This window comes from Erinaceus europaeus, chromosome X, assembly GCF_950295315.1.
Source record: "Erinaceus europaeus chromosome X, mEriEur2.1, whole genome shotgun sequence".
NCBI classification, from domain to species: Eukaryota; Metazoa; Chordata; class Mammalia; order Eulipotyphla; family Erinaceidae; genus Erinaceus; species Erinaceus europaeus.
This window is the reverse complement of record NC_080185.1, coordinates 128,065,393-128,080,740: the sequence shown is the minus strand read 5'-3', so window position 1 is coordinate 128,080,740 and position 15,348 is coordinate 128,065,393. Positions and strand designations below refer to the sequence as shown.

Genomic DNA, 15,348 nt, shown 5'->3' with positions numbered 1-15,348 from the left:
TTCTGTTTTATCTTTTATTCTTATTTAAAATGCTTTTGCTAATTTAATTTTTATTTTATTTGATGGAGCAGTGAGAAATTGAGAGACCCCTGCAGGCCTGCTCCACCACTCGTGAAGCTTCCCCCCTACTGGTGGGGACCGGGGGCTTGAACCCGGGTCCTTGTGCCTGGGAACAGGTGCCCTCAGCCAGGTGAGCCCCCACCTGGCCCCACCACCGATCCGGGTTCCCCCACGTCTTCTCCCGGCCCCTTGTGGACTTCTCAGCCGACGGGCACAGCCTCACCTGTGGACACCTTTGTCCAGGTGACGTAAGGCAGGGGCCTCCCGGTGGCCTCGCAGGGGAGGGAGACGTCGGTGTCGGCCATGACGGTGACGGTCGGCGGGAACTTGGTGAGGATCTGAGGTTTCTCCCCGACCGGCCAGAACCTGGGGGCGGGTGGTGGCACCTCGGGGGCCGTCCGTCTGGGCGTCACTGATGGGATGGGACTCTGGGTGGCGGGAGGCCCGGGGCGGCCGTGACGGGGGTGCCCAAGGGGCGACTGGGTGACCCGAGACGGAGGCGCCGGGGGCCCCAGGTCGACGTGAATGACACCCTGCGAGTCGACCCTCTTGTAGGGACCCCAGCGGTTCACCCTGGTGTCTCTTGTCCCCTGGGCAGGCGACGTGGGTGTCACTGTCCTCGGCGTCCCCACCCGTGGGTGCCGGCCAGGCACCACAGATCCCCCGTCGGGGACATGCGGGAGTCTCCAACTTGGGGCCCTTGGAATCTCGTTACCTCCAGGGACCCGGGACGGGCCGAGGGGGACCCCGGTTCGGCCCGTGGTCGTCGGGGGGCCGGGAGACGCCGTGCTCTGGTGGGTCAGACTTTCCCACGGAACCTCGGGGAGGAATGTCACGGAATCCTGAGGGAGATTGTTCCCGGCCCGGTCGTCCAAAAATTCAGATTCCGGGGCGCCCCGGGGAGACAGGGTGGGAAAAGCTTTGGGTCTCCGGACAGACAGCACGTTTTGGACAGATTCCGGCCGGTCATCGGGGAGATCCACGGAATTCAATGAAAGATCCGGCGGTGACAGTGGCAAAAGCACGGGTCCCTCCTCCGTGGGCGTCACTTCCATTTGCAGACTCGGAGAGGACGCATCTCGAACCCGGGAGGCAGTCGTGGGGAGGATGACGTCTCGCGGTTGGGGTGGTGTAGACGTCTCCACCGTGGACGGAGAAGGTTCCCCCGCTTCTGGGGCCGGTCGGTGGGAATCCGAGATGACAGCAGAACTGTTCACTTCCCTCCCGGCCGACCGGGCTGGGTCTGGGACAGGAATTTCCTCTTGAAATTCCACAGGAATCCGATCGGCCTCCTTGTTCGGGGCTGTATAATATTCCCCTCCGGTGCCATCGAGGACGGTGCTCGGCGGGACGGCACTAGAAGAAGTGGCCGCGGAACTGGGGGTAAAGACGTCATTTTGTTGATTTTCCAGGGAGGAAGTGAACCAGGACGCCTCTGTCTCGGGCCTGATGGGTTGGGTTCCACTTGGCGTTTTCCAACCCGGGGTTTGGGAAACGGTTGAAGAAACGGGTCCCTCTGTCCATCTCCTCACATTCAGGTCATCGGGAGCCAAACGGTCGGTTTTGGAGACAACAGCAGAATCCTTCACTTCCCTCCCAGCCAACCGAGTTGGATCTGTGACCGGAATTTTCTCTTCAAATTCCACAGACATTGGATTCGCTTCCTTGTTCGGGGCTGTATAATATTCCCCCCCGGTGCCATCAAGGACGGTGCTCAGGGGGACGGCAGTAGGAGAAGCAGCCGTGGAACTGGGGGTAAAGACGTCATCTTGTTGATTTTCCAGGGAGGAAGTGGACCAGGACACCTCTGTCTCGGACCTGATGGGTTGGGTTCCTCTTGGCGTTTTCCAACCCGGGGTTTGGGAAACGGTTGAAGAAACGGGTCCCTCTGTCCATCCCCCCACATTCAGGTCATCGGGAGCCAAACGGTCGGTTTTGGAGACGACAGCAGAATCCTTCACTTCCCTCCCGGCCAACCGAGTTGGATCTGTGACCGGAATTTTCTCTTCAAATTCCACAGACATTGGATTCGCTTCCTTGTTCGGGGCTGTATAATATTCCCCTTCGGGGCTGGGGATGGTGACGGGGAGGACGGTGCTCAGGGGAACGGCGGTAGAAAAAGGGGCCGTGGGACTGGGTGGAGAGACGTCGCTCCGGCGGTTTTCCGGGGAGGGGCCGGCCCTGGGCGTGGAGGTGGGAGAAATCCCAGAGGGCTTCCGGCGGTGGTGTTTCCTTCTCAGCGTGGCTCTCGAGACGGGCCCCGCGGGGTTGATGGAGGGAGCGGGGCCGTGATGGGGCCGCGACTTCTTTCTGCCTTTGGGTCTCTTCCGAGGAGGTGGGGGGCGGGAGGGCGCCTGCGTGAAGGGCGTCAGGGTGGGTGTCACTTCCTGGGTGGCAGCCACGGCCCAGGGGGACCCCACGGGAGCCCTCGATCTCACGCCGTCTCCCTCTGGCTCAGCCCTTTCGCGTCCCATCTCTCCGTGGCCCTTGGGTGCTCCAGACTCCCCCTGAGGACTCACAGCGTCTCCCTCTCGAACCCGGGAATCCAGGGACGCCCCGATGGCGGGGTCTCCGGGGGGCACAGAATTTGTGGCCTCCGTGGCCTGTGGCTCCGTGGACTCTGAGATGTCGGGACCCACGGATCCGTCCGTCTGTCCGTGGCCCCTGGGTGTTCCTCCCAAGTCCCCCTGAGGACTCACACCGTCTCCCTCTCGAACCCGGGAATCCAGGGACGCCCCGATGGCGGGGTCCGCGGGGGGCTCAGATTTCGTGGTCTCCGTGGCCGGTGTGCGGAGACGTCTCTCGTCCGTGTCTCCGTGAGACACAGATGCAGAGACCGTCTCTGGGTCCTGCCAGCGGCCACCCAAGGGTGACGTCTGGGGTCCTTCTGAGAACGTGGCTTCCCACGTGGACACGGAATTCCTCCCAGGTGTCCACGGGGTGGTGGGGTGGCTACGGGCGGGCGGCCTGGTGTCCGGGTTCGAGGGGACGTGGAGGACATCTGCGACCGGGGGCCGTGAGGACTCAGGCGCGAAGACCGGCGTGGCGGGCAGCCACGTTGGGTGGGCGCCATCCGTGGCCTCTGAGATGTCGGGACCCACGGATCCGTCCGTCTGTCCGTGGCCCGTGGGTGCTCCCAAGTCCCCCTGAGGACTCACGGCGTCTCCCTCTCGAACCCGGGAATCCAGGGACGCCCCGATGGCAGGGTTCCCAGGGGGCTCAGGATTTGTGGCCTCCGTGGCCTGTGGCCGCGTGGCCTGTGAGATGTCGGGACCCACGGATCCGTCCGTCTGTCCGTGGCCCTTGGGTGCTCCCAAGTCCCCCTGAGGACTCACGGCGTCTCCCTCTCGAACCCGGGAATCCAGGGACGCCCCGATGGCGGGGTTCCCAGGGGGCTCAGAATTTGTGGCCTCTTCCGTGGCCTCCGTGGCCTGTGGCTCCGTGGCCTCTGAGATGTCGGGACCCACGGATCCGTCCGTCTGTCCGTAGCCCGTGGGTGCTCCCAAGTGCCCCTGAGGACTCACGGCGTCTCCCTCTCGAACCCGGTACACCCGGGCTGCCGTGGACGCTTCCTGCCACGCGCCGGCCGCCGTGGCCACCGAGTGGCGATGTCTCTCGCTCACGTCTCTGTCCGGCGCAGACACGGCCCCTGGGTCCCTCCGCGGGCCACCCGAGGGCGCCGTGTGGCTGCCGGGGACCCCGTCTCCCTCCCCGGAGGCCTCGAACCCCAACGCCGTGGACGTGGACGTGGCGGTGGGTCCCGGCGGCGGACTCGGCGACGCCTCTGAGACCCGCGTGGCCTCGGGGGACAGGTTGTTCCGCCCTCGGACCCGGGCCAGGATGTCCGCCCAGCGCTCGGGCTGGATGAGCTTGGGGGCCGTGTCCACCCGGCGGCGGGACTCGAACCCTCGCCTCCCCTGGCGGGGACCCTTCCGGATCTTCTGCCTCTCGCGGCCGGGACGGGCGTCCCCCTGGTCCTCGGGGTGCCAGACGCCGCCACCCGAGCCCCCCTCCCGCTCCTCCTCCTGGGCCCTCGCACCCGGGGCCCGGCGGGCGACGGTGAGCAGGGTGGTGCGGTGGTCGGCGCCCAGCGGGTTCAAGGCCACGCAGGTGTAGAGGCCGCCGTCCGCGGCCGCCAAGGAGGGGACGGACAGACTCCCGTCCGTCCCGGCGGGGACCACACGGAGGCCGGGGAGGATCCAGTACACCCAGGGGTCGGGCACAGCCCGGGCCTCGCAGGGGAGAGTCACCGGGTCCCCCGGGTGCCCCTGGACGCCCAGCTGGTGCCCGCCGGGCTGGGCGCCCCAAATGAGGACCCTGTAGAGGACTGCGTCCTCGTCCTCCGGGACCCGGGCCACGCAGCGGTACGGCCCGGAGTCTGCCGGCCCAGTCTCCCGGACGGTGAGCCGACCGCTAGGCAGCACGGTCACCCGGCCCCCCTGGGCCTCCCCGGGCGCCCGCACCTCGGACCCGTCCGGCAGCACCCACCGGAGGGCCGGTCGCTGGGACGCCCAGGGGTCGCCGCAGGCCAGCTGGAGTTGTCTGCCCGCCAGGGCGATCCTGGAGGACTGCTCGGAGGAGGAGGAGGTGGCGGCCGGCCGGAACATCACCCAGGGTCTCGGCCGGCCGACGAGGGCATCCGGGCCGGGCAGGGGGCCGGTGTGGCGGGCGGAGAGGATCAGCCGGGCCCGGCCGTCCGCCGTGAGGTTGCGGTTCAGCCGCAGGGACAGGACGGGCGTCCGCAGCCAGGCGGGCCGGGTGTCCACCCGGGCCCGGAGGCCGGTGAAGTAGACGGTGGAGCCGTCCTGGCTTTGTGCGTAGTCGCCCGGCTCGGACCCGGGGCCGCCGGCGGCCGCCAGCTCGGCCGGGGACTCGGTGTAATAGGCCAGCAGCTTCCAGAGGGCCGGGTACCCGGCGCCGACCACTGGGCAGTCCAACTCCCAGGACGCCCGGACGTCCAGCTGTCCGTCCGCGGGGTCCAGACGGACGCCGTCGAGGGCCACCGGGTGCCGGACGCGGCAGGACAGACGGACGGAGCCGTCCCGGTCGTCGGACAGACGGAGGGACACGTTCCAGGCGGGCAGGAGATCTGAGGGGTCCGGGAAGTCCTCTGTCTGGTCCTCCTCGCTGTCGTCGTCATCGTGGGCATCCCGGGTGCCTGGCGGGGGCCGGATGGCCGGGGGGCGGCAGCGGGCGGCGGTCAGCGAGGACAGGGGGACATGGCGGAGGGGCCGGGGGCTGGCGCAGCGTGGGCATTGGGGGCCGCCGTCCGTCCCTTTGTCCTTCTTGCATTTCACGACCCCTGGGGGGGACACAGGGGGACGGGCGGGGCGGTGGTCAGCACCATCTATCCCTGCAGCTGTCACCCTACCCGCCCGCCCCCAAGTCTCTCTGCGGGGCCCCGAGTTCCCTCCCTGGTGTTGCGGGAGCCAGAGGGAGGCCCTTCTTCTTCTCTCTGATCAATCAATCAATAATCAATCAATCGATTGGAAGGCCCATAAGGCATCCCAAGAGATGTCTGAGTGGTTAGAGCTCTGGACTCTCCAGCGTGAGGCCCTGAGTTCCCTCTCCGGCATCATAAGTACCAGAGGGAGACTCTGCTTCTCTCTCCAATCAATCAATCAATCAATCAATCGATTTAGTGGCAGTTCTATAGGGCATTCCGAGAGGGGTCTCAGTGGTTCGAGCTCTGGACTCTCCAGCCTGAGGCCCTGAGTTCTATCCCCGGCATCGCAGGGGCCGGAGGGAGGGTCTGGCTCTTTCTAATCAATCAATCAATCAATCAATCAATCAACCAATCTATTGACCAATTTATTGGAAGTTCTATAAGGCACTTATTCATGTGTTTGTCTTCTCTGTAGTTGATCATGATGGATGATCTATCATCTATCTGTCTATCCAGACATCTGGGTATCTGTCCATCATCTGTCATTCATCTCTATCATCTATCCATCTATCTATCATCTATCAATCTATCATCTATGTGTCTATCTATCATCTGTCATCCATCCACCCATCTGTCTGTGTATCTATGCATCATCTATCAATCATATCTTTCTATCACCTACCAATCTACCATCTGTCTGTCCATCTGTTCATCCATCATCTCTACCAATCTATTGTCCATCTATCTATCTACCTAACATCTACCTGTCTGTCCATCTATCCGTCATCTATCATCTGCCTATCTCTCTATCTATCCGTCTGTGTATCTATCCATTGTCTATCATCTCTCCATCACCCATCAATCATCTCCACCAACCTCTCTATCATCCATATATCTATCTATCATCTATCCATCCATCTACTCATCCATCATCCATCAATCTTCTCTATAATCTGCCAATCTATCATCTGTCCATCCATCATCTGTCTGTGTATTCATCACCTATCAATCACCTCTATCTACCAATCTATCATCTAAATCTATCTACCTATCTATCATCTATCAATCATCTATCGCTCTATCATCTATCTATGTCATCTATCATCTAAATCTATCTGTCTGTCTGTCTATAATCTATCATCTATCTATCATCTAAATTTGTCTGTCTGTCTACAATATATCTATCATCTATCTGTCTATCTATCTATCATCTATCATCTAAATCTATCTATCTGTCTGTCTATAATCTATCTATCATCTATCTATCTATTATCTAAATATATCTGTCTGTCTGTCTATAATATATCTATCATCTATCTATCTATCATCTAAATCTATCTATCTGTCTGTCTATAATCTATCTATCATCTATCTATCTATCTATTATCTAAATATATCTGTCTGTCTGTCTGTAATATATCTATCATCTATCTGTCTATCTATCTATCATCTATCTATCATCTATCTATCATCTAAATCTATCTATCTGTCTGTCTATAATCTATCTATCTATCTATCTATCATCTATCTATCTATTATCTAAATATATCTGTCTGTCTGTCTATAATATATCTATCATCTATCTATCTATCATCTATCTATCTATCATCTATCTATCTATCATCTATCATCTAAATCTATCTATCTGTCTGTCTATAATCTATCTATCATCTATTATCTAAATATATCTGTCTGTCTGTCTATAATCTATCATCTGTCTATCATCTATCTATGTATCATCTAAATCTATCTGTCTATAATCTATCATCTATCTATTATCTAAATCTATCTGTCTGTCTGTCTATAATCTATCATCTGTCTATCTATCATCTATCTATCATCTATCTGTCTATAATCTATCTATCTATCATCTATCTATTATCTAAATCTGTCCGTCTGTCTATAATCTATCATCTATCTATCATCTATCTATCTATCATCTAAATCTGTCTGTCTATAATCTATCTATCATCTATCTATCTATCATCTATCAACCACCCATCCACCCATCCACTCCCCGCCACCCCCCAACCCCCCACCTGCCTCCCCTCCCTGCCCCTCCGCCACCCACCTGCACCCATGGGCGCCCAGCTCAGCAGGCTGTGGAGACGGCAGCCGCAGGCCCAGGGGTTCCCGTGCAGCGTCAGGGACTCCAGCAGCGGCAGGGTGGCCAGCAGCCGGGCGGGCAGTGTGGCCAGGTGGTTATCGGCCAGCTGCAGGTGCCTCAGGCCCGACAGGGCGGGGACCAGGGGGGGGCCCAGGGTGCTCAGGGCCTCGGGGTGCAGGGCCCGCAGCCGGTTGCCCTCCAGGTTGAGCAGACGCAGCGCCGTCAGCCCTCGCAGCGCCCTTGGGTGCAGGCTCTCCAGCTGGTTGTGGTCCAGGTGCAACCGGACCAGCGCCCACAGCCCCCGCAGGCCCTGCTCCGTCAGCTCCCGGAGCCCGTTGTAGCTCAGTTTCAGCACCTAAGGGTGCAGGGAAGGTGCAGGGGTGGGTGGGGGGAGAGAGCAAGGTCCTGTGGTCACCAGGAATCCCTCCGGCAGCTCAGATCTGCACAGAGTTAAAAAGGTCTTGCACGCGGGGCATTTGCAAAAGGTTGAGACTATCGCACGGGCAAGTCTGCAAAGCTTCAGGTTTCAACGGCGGCAAAAGCTGCAGAGTTTAAGATTCTGCATGCACGGGTCTGCAGAGTTTAAGATTCCGCATGCACAGGTCTGCAGAGATTTTTAGATTTTGCATGCACAGGTCTGTAGAGATTTTAAGATTTTTTGCATGCACACGCCTGCAGGGATTTTAAGATTCTGCATGCACACGCCTGCAGGGATTTAAAGATTCTGCATGCACAGGTCTGCAGAGATTTTAAGATTCTGCATGCACGGGTCTGCAGAGTTTAAGATTCTGCGTGCACATGTCTGCACAGTTTAAGATTCTGCATGCACAGGTCTGCAGAGTTTAAGATTCTGCATGCACAGGTCTGCAGAGTTTAAGATTCCGCATGCACGAGTCTGCAGAGATTTTAAGATTCCACATGCACAGGTCTGCAGAGATTTTAAGATTCCGCACGCACAGGTCTGCAGAGATATTAAGATTCCGCATGCACAGGTCTGCAGAGATTTTAAGATTCTGCATACACAGGTCTGCGGAGATTTTAAGATTTCGCATGCACACACCTGCAGAGTTTAAGATTCCGCATGCACACACCTGCAGAGTTTAAGATTCTGCACGCACAGGTCTGCAGAGTTTAAATTTTCACATGCGCAAATCTTGCAGTTTAAAATGTCGAGTGCACAAATCCGCAGAGTTTAAAATCATGCACGTGCACATTTGCAAAGTTTAAAATCACGCAGGGCAAATCTGCAAAAGATTAAGATTACATCTGCCCTAAGATGAAAAGTTAAAATTTTTTCGCATGCACAGATCTGCAGAGTTTAAAATTTCGCATGCACAAATGTGCGGAGTTTAAAATTTCACACGCGCGGATTTGCAAAGTTTAAAACTTCGCATGTGCAAATTTGCAGAGTTTAAAATGTCGCATACTGCAAAGATTAAAATTTCACAGGCATGGTGATGGCACTGATTTGCAAAATGTACATCTGCCGGGTCCCGGGGCTGGCAGCCAGCATTGTAAAAAAGAAAAAAAAAAAGATGCATGAAGCAGCCGGCTTGACTTTGCAAAAAAGAAAAAAAAAAAGAAAAAGAAAGAAAGAAAGAAAAGAAAAGAAAAAGGTTTTGCAGGCATGAGGCAGAAAAGGTTGCACAAAAATAATAAAAAGGTTTTTGCAGGCATGAGGCAGACAGCAAAAGTTGCAAAATATAAAAGGGTTTGGATGCATGAGGCAGACAGCAAAAGTTGCAAAATATAAAAAGGTTTTTTGCATGCATGAAAACAGCTCAAGTCTGGGGGGGAACACTACACTTGCATGCATGAGGCAGGCAGCTCAAGTTTGCAGAAATAAAAGCATTTGCATGCATGGAGCCCCAGATTCAATTCCTAATCTTGCTGGTCATTTTATAAGCCACAGTTTTTTTTTTTTCATGCACGGGGCAGAAAGCAAGTGTTGCAAAAGTCAAAGGATTTGCACGCAACAGACACACCACTTAAGTTAGCAGAAATGCAAACATTTGCATGCAACAGGGCAGACAGCTCAAGTTTGCAAACGTAATAGGATTTGCAAGCCTGCAGCAGACAGCTCGGGGTTGCAAGGGGGGGAAAGGTGTTGCATGCAGCGGGTAGAGAACTCCAGGCTTGCAAAAAACAAAGGGGCACTTGCATGCATGAAGCATACCCTCCAATCCTTGCATGCAATGGGCAGAGAACCCGGGCTTGCAAAAACAAAAGGGCTTCTGCATGCATGAGGCATACCCTCCAATTCTTGCATGCAACGGGCAGAGAACCCGGGCTTGCAAGAATAAAAGGGCTTTTGCATGCATGAAGCATACCCTCCAATTCTTGCATGCAATGGGCAGAGAACCTGGGCTTGCAAAAATAAAAGGGCTTCTGCATGCATGAGGCATACCCTCCAATTCTTGCATGCAACGGGCAGAGAACCCAGGCTTGCAAAAACGAAAGGGCTTTTGCATACACGAAGCATAACCTCCATTTCTTGCAAATAGCGTTGGGGGAAGACAGAGGTCAGCTCACCTGCAATGCAGTGAGTTCTTGCAAAGCTCCGTCCGGGAGGCTGGCTATATTGTTCCCATGAAGCATCAGTAATTCTAATTTTTTCAGTCCCGAGAAGGAGCTTGCTGATAAAGCCTGGATACTGTTAAACCTTGCAAAATCAAACCAGATGCAATAAAAATCAACATGTTCAGAAGACAGTTAGGAACCCCCCTTTTTTTGCAAAAGAAAAAAAAGTAGCCAATTCATTCACTCATTGAGAAATATATATATATGTGTGTGTGTGTGTGTATTTATTTATTTAAATATAGGCTGCATTTCTTGCAGAAGCTGAATGCCTCATTCATCAATAAATAAATGTTTCTAAAAATGCATTCTTTTTTCTTTTATTTGCAAGAGACCACATTTTTTTGCACCTTGATAAGCAAATCTTACCCCCCCAAAAAAAGTTTTTTTTTTTTGCAGAAAACCAAGGTTTCACACATCAATAAAAACTTCTAAAAAAATGCACTTTGTTCCCCCAGAAGATCCGTATATTGTGCATGGGTAAACGTGTTTAAAATACTACAATTTAAATAAATTTTTAAAGAACAGGTATGATTTCATGTTTGCCGTTGGCCTGTGTCACTCAAGAATAAATGAATATTTAAAATTATATAGTATATATATATATATATATTGCAGAAGACGAATGCAGCCTGCATTAAAATATCAGGATCAGACGCCTCTATATTTTTCTAAAGATTTCCCCCCCCTAAATCTCTAGGCATTCTACCTATTCTAGTCATCCTATTTCTACTCTATTCCATTCCATTCCGTTCCATTCCATCCTATCTTATCCTATTCCATTCTATTCATCCTATTCTATTCTATTCATCCTATTCTATTCTATTCATCATATTCTATTCTATTCTATTCATCATATTCTATTCTATTCTATTCATCATATTCTATTCTATTCATCCTATTCTATTCTATTCATCATATTCTATTCTATTCATCATATTCTATTCTATTCTATTCATCATATTCTATTCTATTCATCCTATTCTATTCTATTCTGTTCTATTCTATTCATCATATTCTATTCTATTCTATTCATCATATTCTATTCTATTCATCATATTCTATTCATCATATTCTATTCTATTCTATTCATCCTATTCTATTCTATTCATCCTATTCTATTCTATTCTATTCATCCTATTCTATTCTATTGTATTCATCATATTCTATTCTATTCATCCTATTCTATTCTATTCATTCTATTCTATTCTATTCATCCTATTCTATTCTATTCATCATATTCTATTCTATTCATTCTATTCTATTCTATTCTATTCATAGTCTATTCTATTCTATTCATTCCATCCCATTATATTCTATAATATTCTATCCTATTCTAATTCTATTCTATAGAATATTCTATCCTATCCTATCCCATCCCATCCCATCCCATCCCATCCCATCCCATCCCATCCCATCCCATCCCATCCCATCCCATCTTATTCTATTTATATTCTGTTCTATTCTATTCTATATATTCTATTTCTACTCTATTCTATTTCTATTCTATTCATTCCATTATATCCTATAATATTCTATGCTATTCTAATTCTATTTTATTCTATTTCTATTCTATTCATTCCATTCCATTATATTCTATAATATTCTTTTCTAATTCTATTCTAGTCCATTCTATCAGTTTCTGTTCTATTCTATTCTATTCTATTCTATTCATTCCATCCCATTATATTCTATAATATTCTATCCTATTCTAATTCTGTTCTATAGAATATTCTATCCCATCCCATCCCATCCCATCCCATCCCATCCCATCCCATCCCATCCCATCCCATCCCATCCCATCCCATCCCATCCCATCCCATCCCATCCCTATTCTATTCTATTCTATTCTATTCTATTCTATTCTATTCTATTCTATTCTATTCTATTCTATTCTATTCTATTCTATTCTATTCTATTCTATCCTATCCTATCCTATCCTATCCTATCTATTCTATTCTATTCTATTTCTATTCTATTCATTCCATTATATTCTATAATATTCTATGCTATTCTAATTCTATTCTATTCTATTTATATTCTATTCTATTCGTTCCATTCCATTATATTCTATAATATTCTATTCTAATTCTATTCTAGTCCATTCTACCAGTTTCTATTCTATTCCATCCTATCCTATCCTATTCTAATTCTAATTCTATTTAATTCATTCCATCCCATTATATTCTATTCTATCCTATTCTAATTCTATTCTATAGAATAGTCTATCCCATCCTATCCTATCCTATTATCCCATCCCATCCCATCCCATCCCATCCCATCCCATCCCATCCCATTTCTATCCTACTCTATTTCTATTCTATTCTATTCTATTCTATTCTATTCTATTCTATTCTATTCTATTCTATTCTATTCTATTCTATTCTATTCTATTTCTATTCTATTCATTCCATTATATCCTATAATATTCTATGCTATTCTAATTCTATTCTATTCTATTTCTTTTCTATTCTATTCTATTCTATTTCTATTCTATTCGTTCCATTCCATTATATTCTATAATATTCTATTCTAATTCTATTCGAGTCCATTCTACCAGTTTCTATTCTATTCTATTCTAATTCTATTTATAGTCTATTCTATTCATTCCATCCCATTATATTCTATTCTATCCTATTCTAATTCTATTCTATAGAATATTCTATCCTATCCTATCCTATTATCCCATCCCATCCCATCCCATCCCATCCCATCCCATCTTATTCTATTTATATTCTGTTCTATTCTATTCTATATATTCTATTTCTACTCTATTCTATTTCTATTCTATTCATTCCATTATATCCTATAATATTCTATGCTATTCTAATTCTATTTTATTCTATTTCTATTCTATTCATTCCATTCCATTATATTCTATAATATTCTTTTCTAATTCTATTCTAGTCCATTCTATCAGTTTCTATTCTATTCTATTCTATTCTATTCTATTCTATTCTATTCTATTCTATTCTATTCTATTCTATTCTATTCTATTCTATTCTAATTCTATTCTATCCATAGTCTATTCTATTCATTCCATCCCATTATATTCTATAATATTCTATCCTATTCTAATTCTGTTCTATAGAATATTCTATCCCATCCCATCCCATCCCATCCCATCCCATCCCATCCCATCCCATCCCATCCCATCCCATCCCATCCCATCCCATCCCATCCCATCCCATCCCATCCCATCCCATCCCATCCCTATTCTATTCTATTCTATTCTATTCTATTCTATTCTATTCTATTCTATTCTATTCTATTCTATTCTATTCTATTCTATTCTATTCTATCATATCCTATTCTATTCTATTCTATCTATTCTATTCTATTCATTCCATTATATTCTATAATATTCTATGCTATTCTAATTCTATTCTATTCTATTTATATTCTATTCTATTCGTTCCATTCCATTATATTCTATAATATTCTATTCTAATTCTATTCTAGTCCATTCTACCAGTTTCTATTCTATTCCATCCTATCCTATCCTATTCTATTCTAATTCTAATTCTATTTAATTCATTCCATCCCATTATATTCTATTCTATCCTATAGAATAGTCTATCCTATCCTATCCTATTATCCCATCCCATCCCATCCCATCCCATCCCATCCCATCCCATCCCATTTCTATCCTATTCTATTTCTATTCTATTCTATTCTATTCTATTCTATTCTATTCTATTCTATTCTATTCTATTCTATTCTATTCTATTCTATTCTATTCTATTCTATTCTATTCTATTCTATTTCTATTCTATTCATTCCATTATATCCTATAATATTCTATGCTATTCTAATTCTATTCTATTCTATTTCTATTCTATTCTATTCTATTCTATTCTATTCTATTCTATTCTATTCTATTTCTATTCTATTCTATTCGTTCCATTCCATTATATTCTATAATATTCTATTCTAATTTTATTCGAGTCCATTCTACCAGTTTCTATTCTATTCTATTCTATTCTATTCTATTCTATTCTATTCTATTCTATTCTATTCTATTCTAATTCTAATTCTAATTCTATTTATAGTCTATTCTATTCATTCCATCCCATTATATTCTATTCTATCCTATTCTAATTCTATTCTATAGAATATTCTATCCTATCCTATCCTATTATCCCATCCCATCCCATCCCATCCCATCCCATCCCATCCCATCCCATCCCATCCCATCCCATCCCATCCCATCCCTGTTCTGTTCTGTTCTGTTCTGTTCTGTTCTGTTCTGTTCTATTCTATTCTATTCTATTCCTATTTCATTCATTCCATTCCATTATATTCTATAATATTCTATCCTATTCTAATTCCATTCTATAGAATATTCTATTCTATTCCATTCCATTCCCCTCCCCTCCCCTCCCCTCCTCTCCTCTCTCCTCGGCCAGGTGAGCAGGTGCGGTGGGCCAGGTGAGGGCCTCACCCCAGGTTGATCCTCTGGACTTCGGGGGCGATGCCGCGGGGCACAGCACTGAGCGCGCGGAAGGTGCAGTGGACCTCGCTGGGCAGGTAGCAGGTGCACAGGTGAGGGCAGGGCACAGGTGAGTGGCCGGGCCCAGGTGAGTGGCCGGGGACAGGTGAGTGGCTGCGCCCTGGTGAGTGGCCCGGCACAGGTGAGTGGCCGGGCCCAGGTGAGTGGCTGCGCCCAGGTGAGTGGCTGCGCCCAGGTGAGTGGCCGGGGACAGATGAGTGGCCGGGCACAGGTGAGTGGCCGCGCCCGGGGGCAACCCAGGCCAACAGCAGCGCCGTGGACACGGCTCCCCAGGCCGCACCCAGAGCCATCCTGACACCCTGACTCCTGGGAGGACAGACGGACGGAGGGATGGAGGGAGGGAGAGAGAGAGATTAGTTACTGAGGGTGCTTGAGGGGTGGGGGACATGGCAGGTGGAGGGTCTGTGTGGAGGATGCCCCGGGAATAATAATAATAATAATAATAAGCCCCGGGAATAATAATATTAATAACAATAATAATAATAATTCTGCACACAGACTCTCCTGCCTGACGCCCCGGGAATAATAATAATAATAATAATTCTGCACACAGACTCTCCTGCCTGACGCCCCGGGAATAATAATAATAATAATAATAATAATTCTGCACACAGACTCTCCTGTCTGAGGCTCTGAGGCCCCAGGTTCAATAATAAAGACAACAATAACAATAATAATAATAATTCTGCACACAGACTCTCCTGC

The 15,348-nt window shown here is 48.8% G+C and overlaps 1 protein-coding gene across 1 annotated transcript in view; it reads right to left on the bottom strand.

Moving 5' to 3' along the window:
- MXRA5 (matrix remodeling associated 5) overlaps positions 1-14,946 on the bottom strand; it is a 30,587-nt gene extending 15,641 nt beyond the window's left edge. The window contains exons 1-4 of the mRNA XM_060182697.1: positions 14,575-14,946; positions 10,086-10,215; positions 7,518-7,908; positions 284-5,362 (exon numbers count right to left, since the gene is read on the bottom strand). Coding sequence (XP_060038680.1) covers positions 284-5,362; positions 7,518-7,908; positions 10,086-10,215; positions 14,575-14,933 — 5,959 coding nt within the window. The 5' untranslated portion in view covers positions 14,934-14,946. The remainder of the gene's footprint in view (positions 1-283; positions 5,363-7,517; positions 7,909-10,085; positions 10,216-14,574) is intronic.
- Between the last annotated feature and the right edge of the window lie 402 nt (positions 14,947-15,348).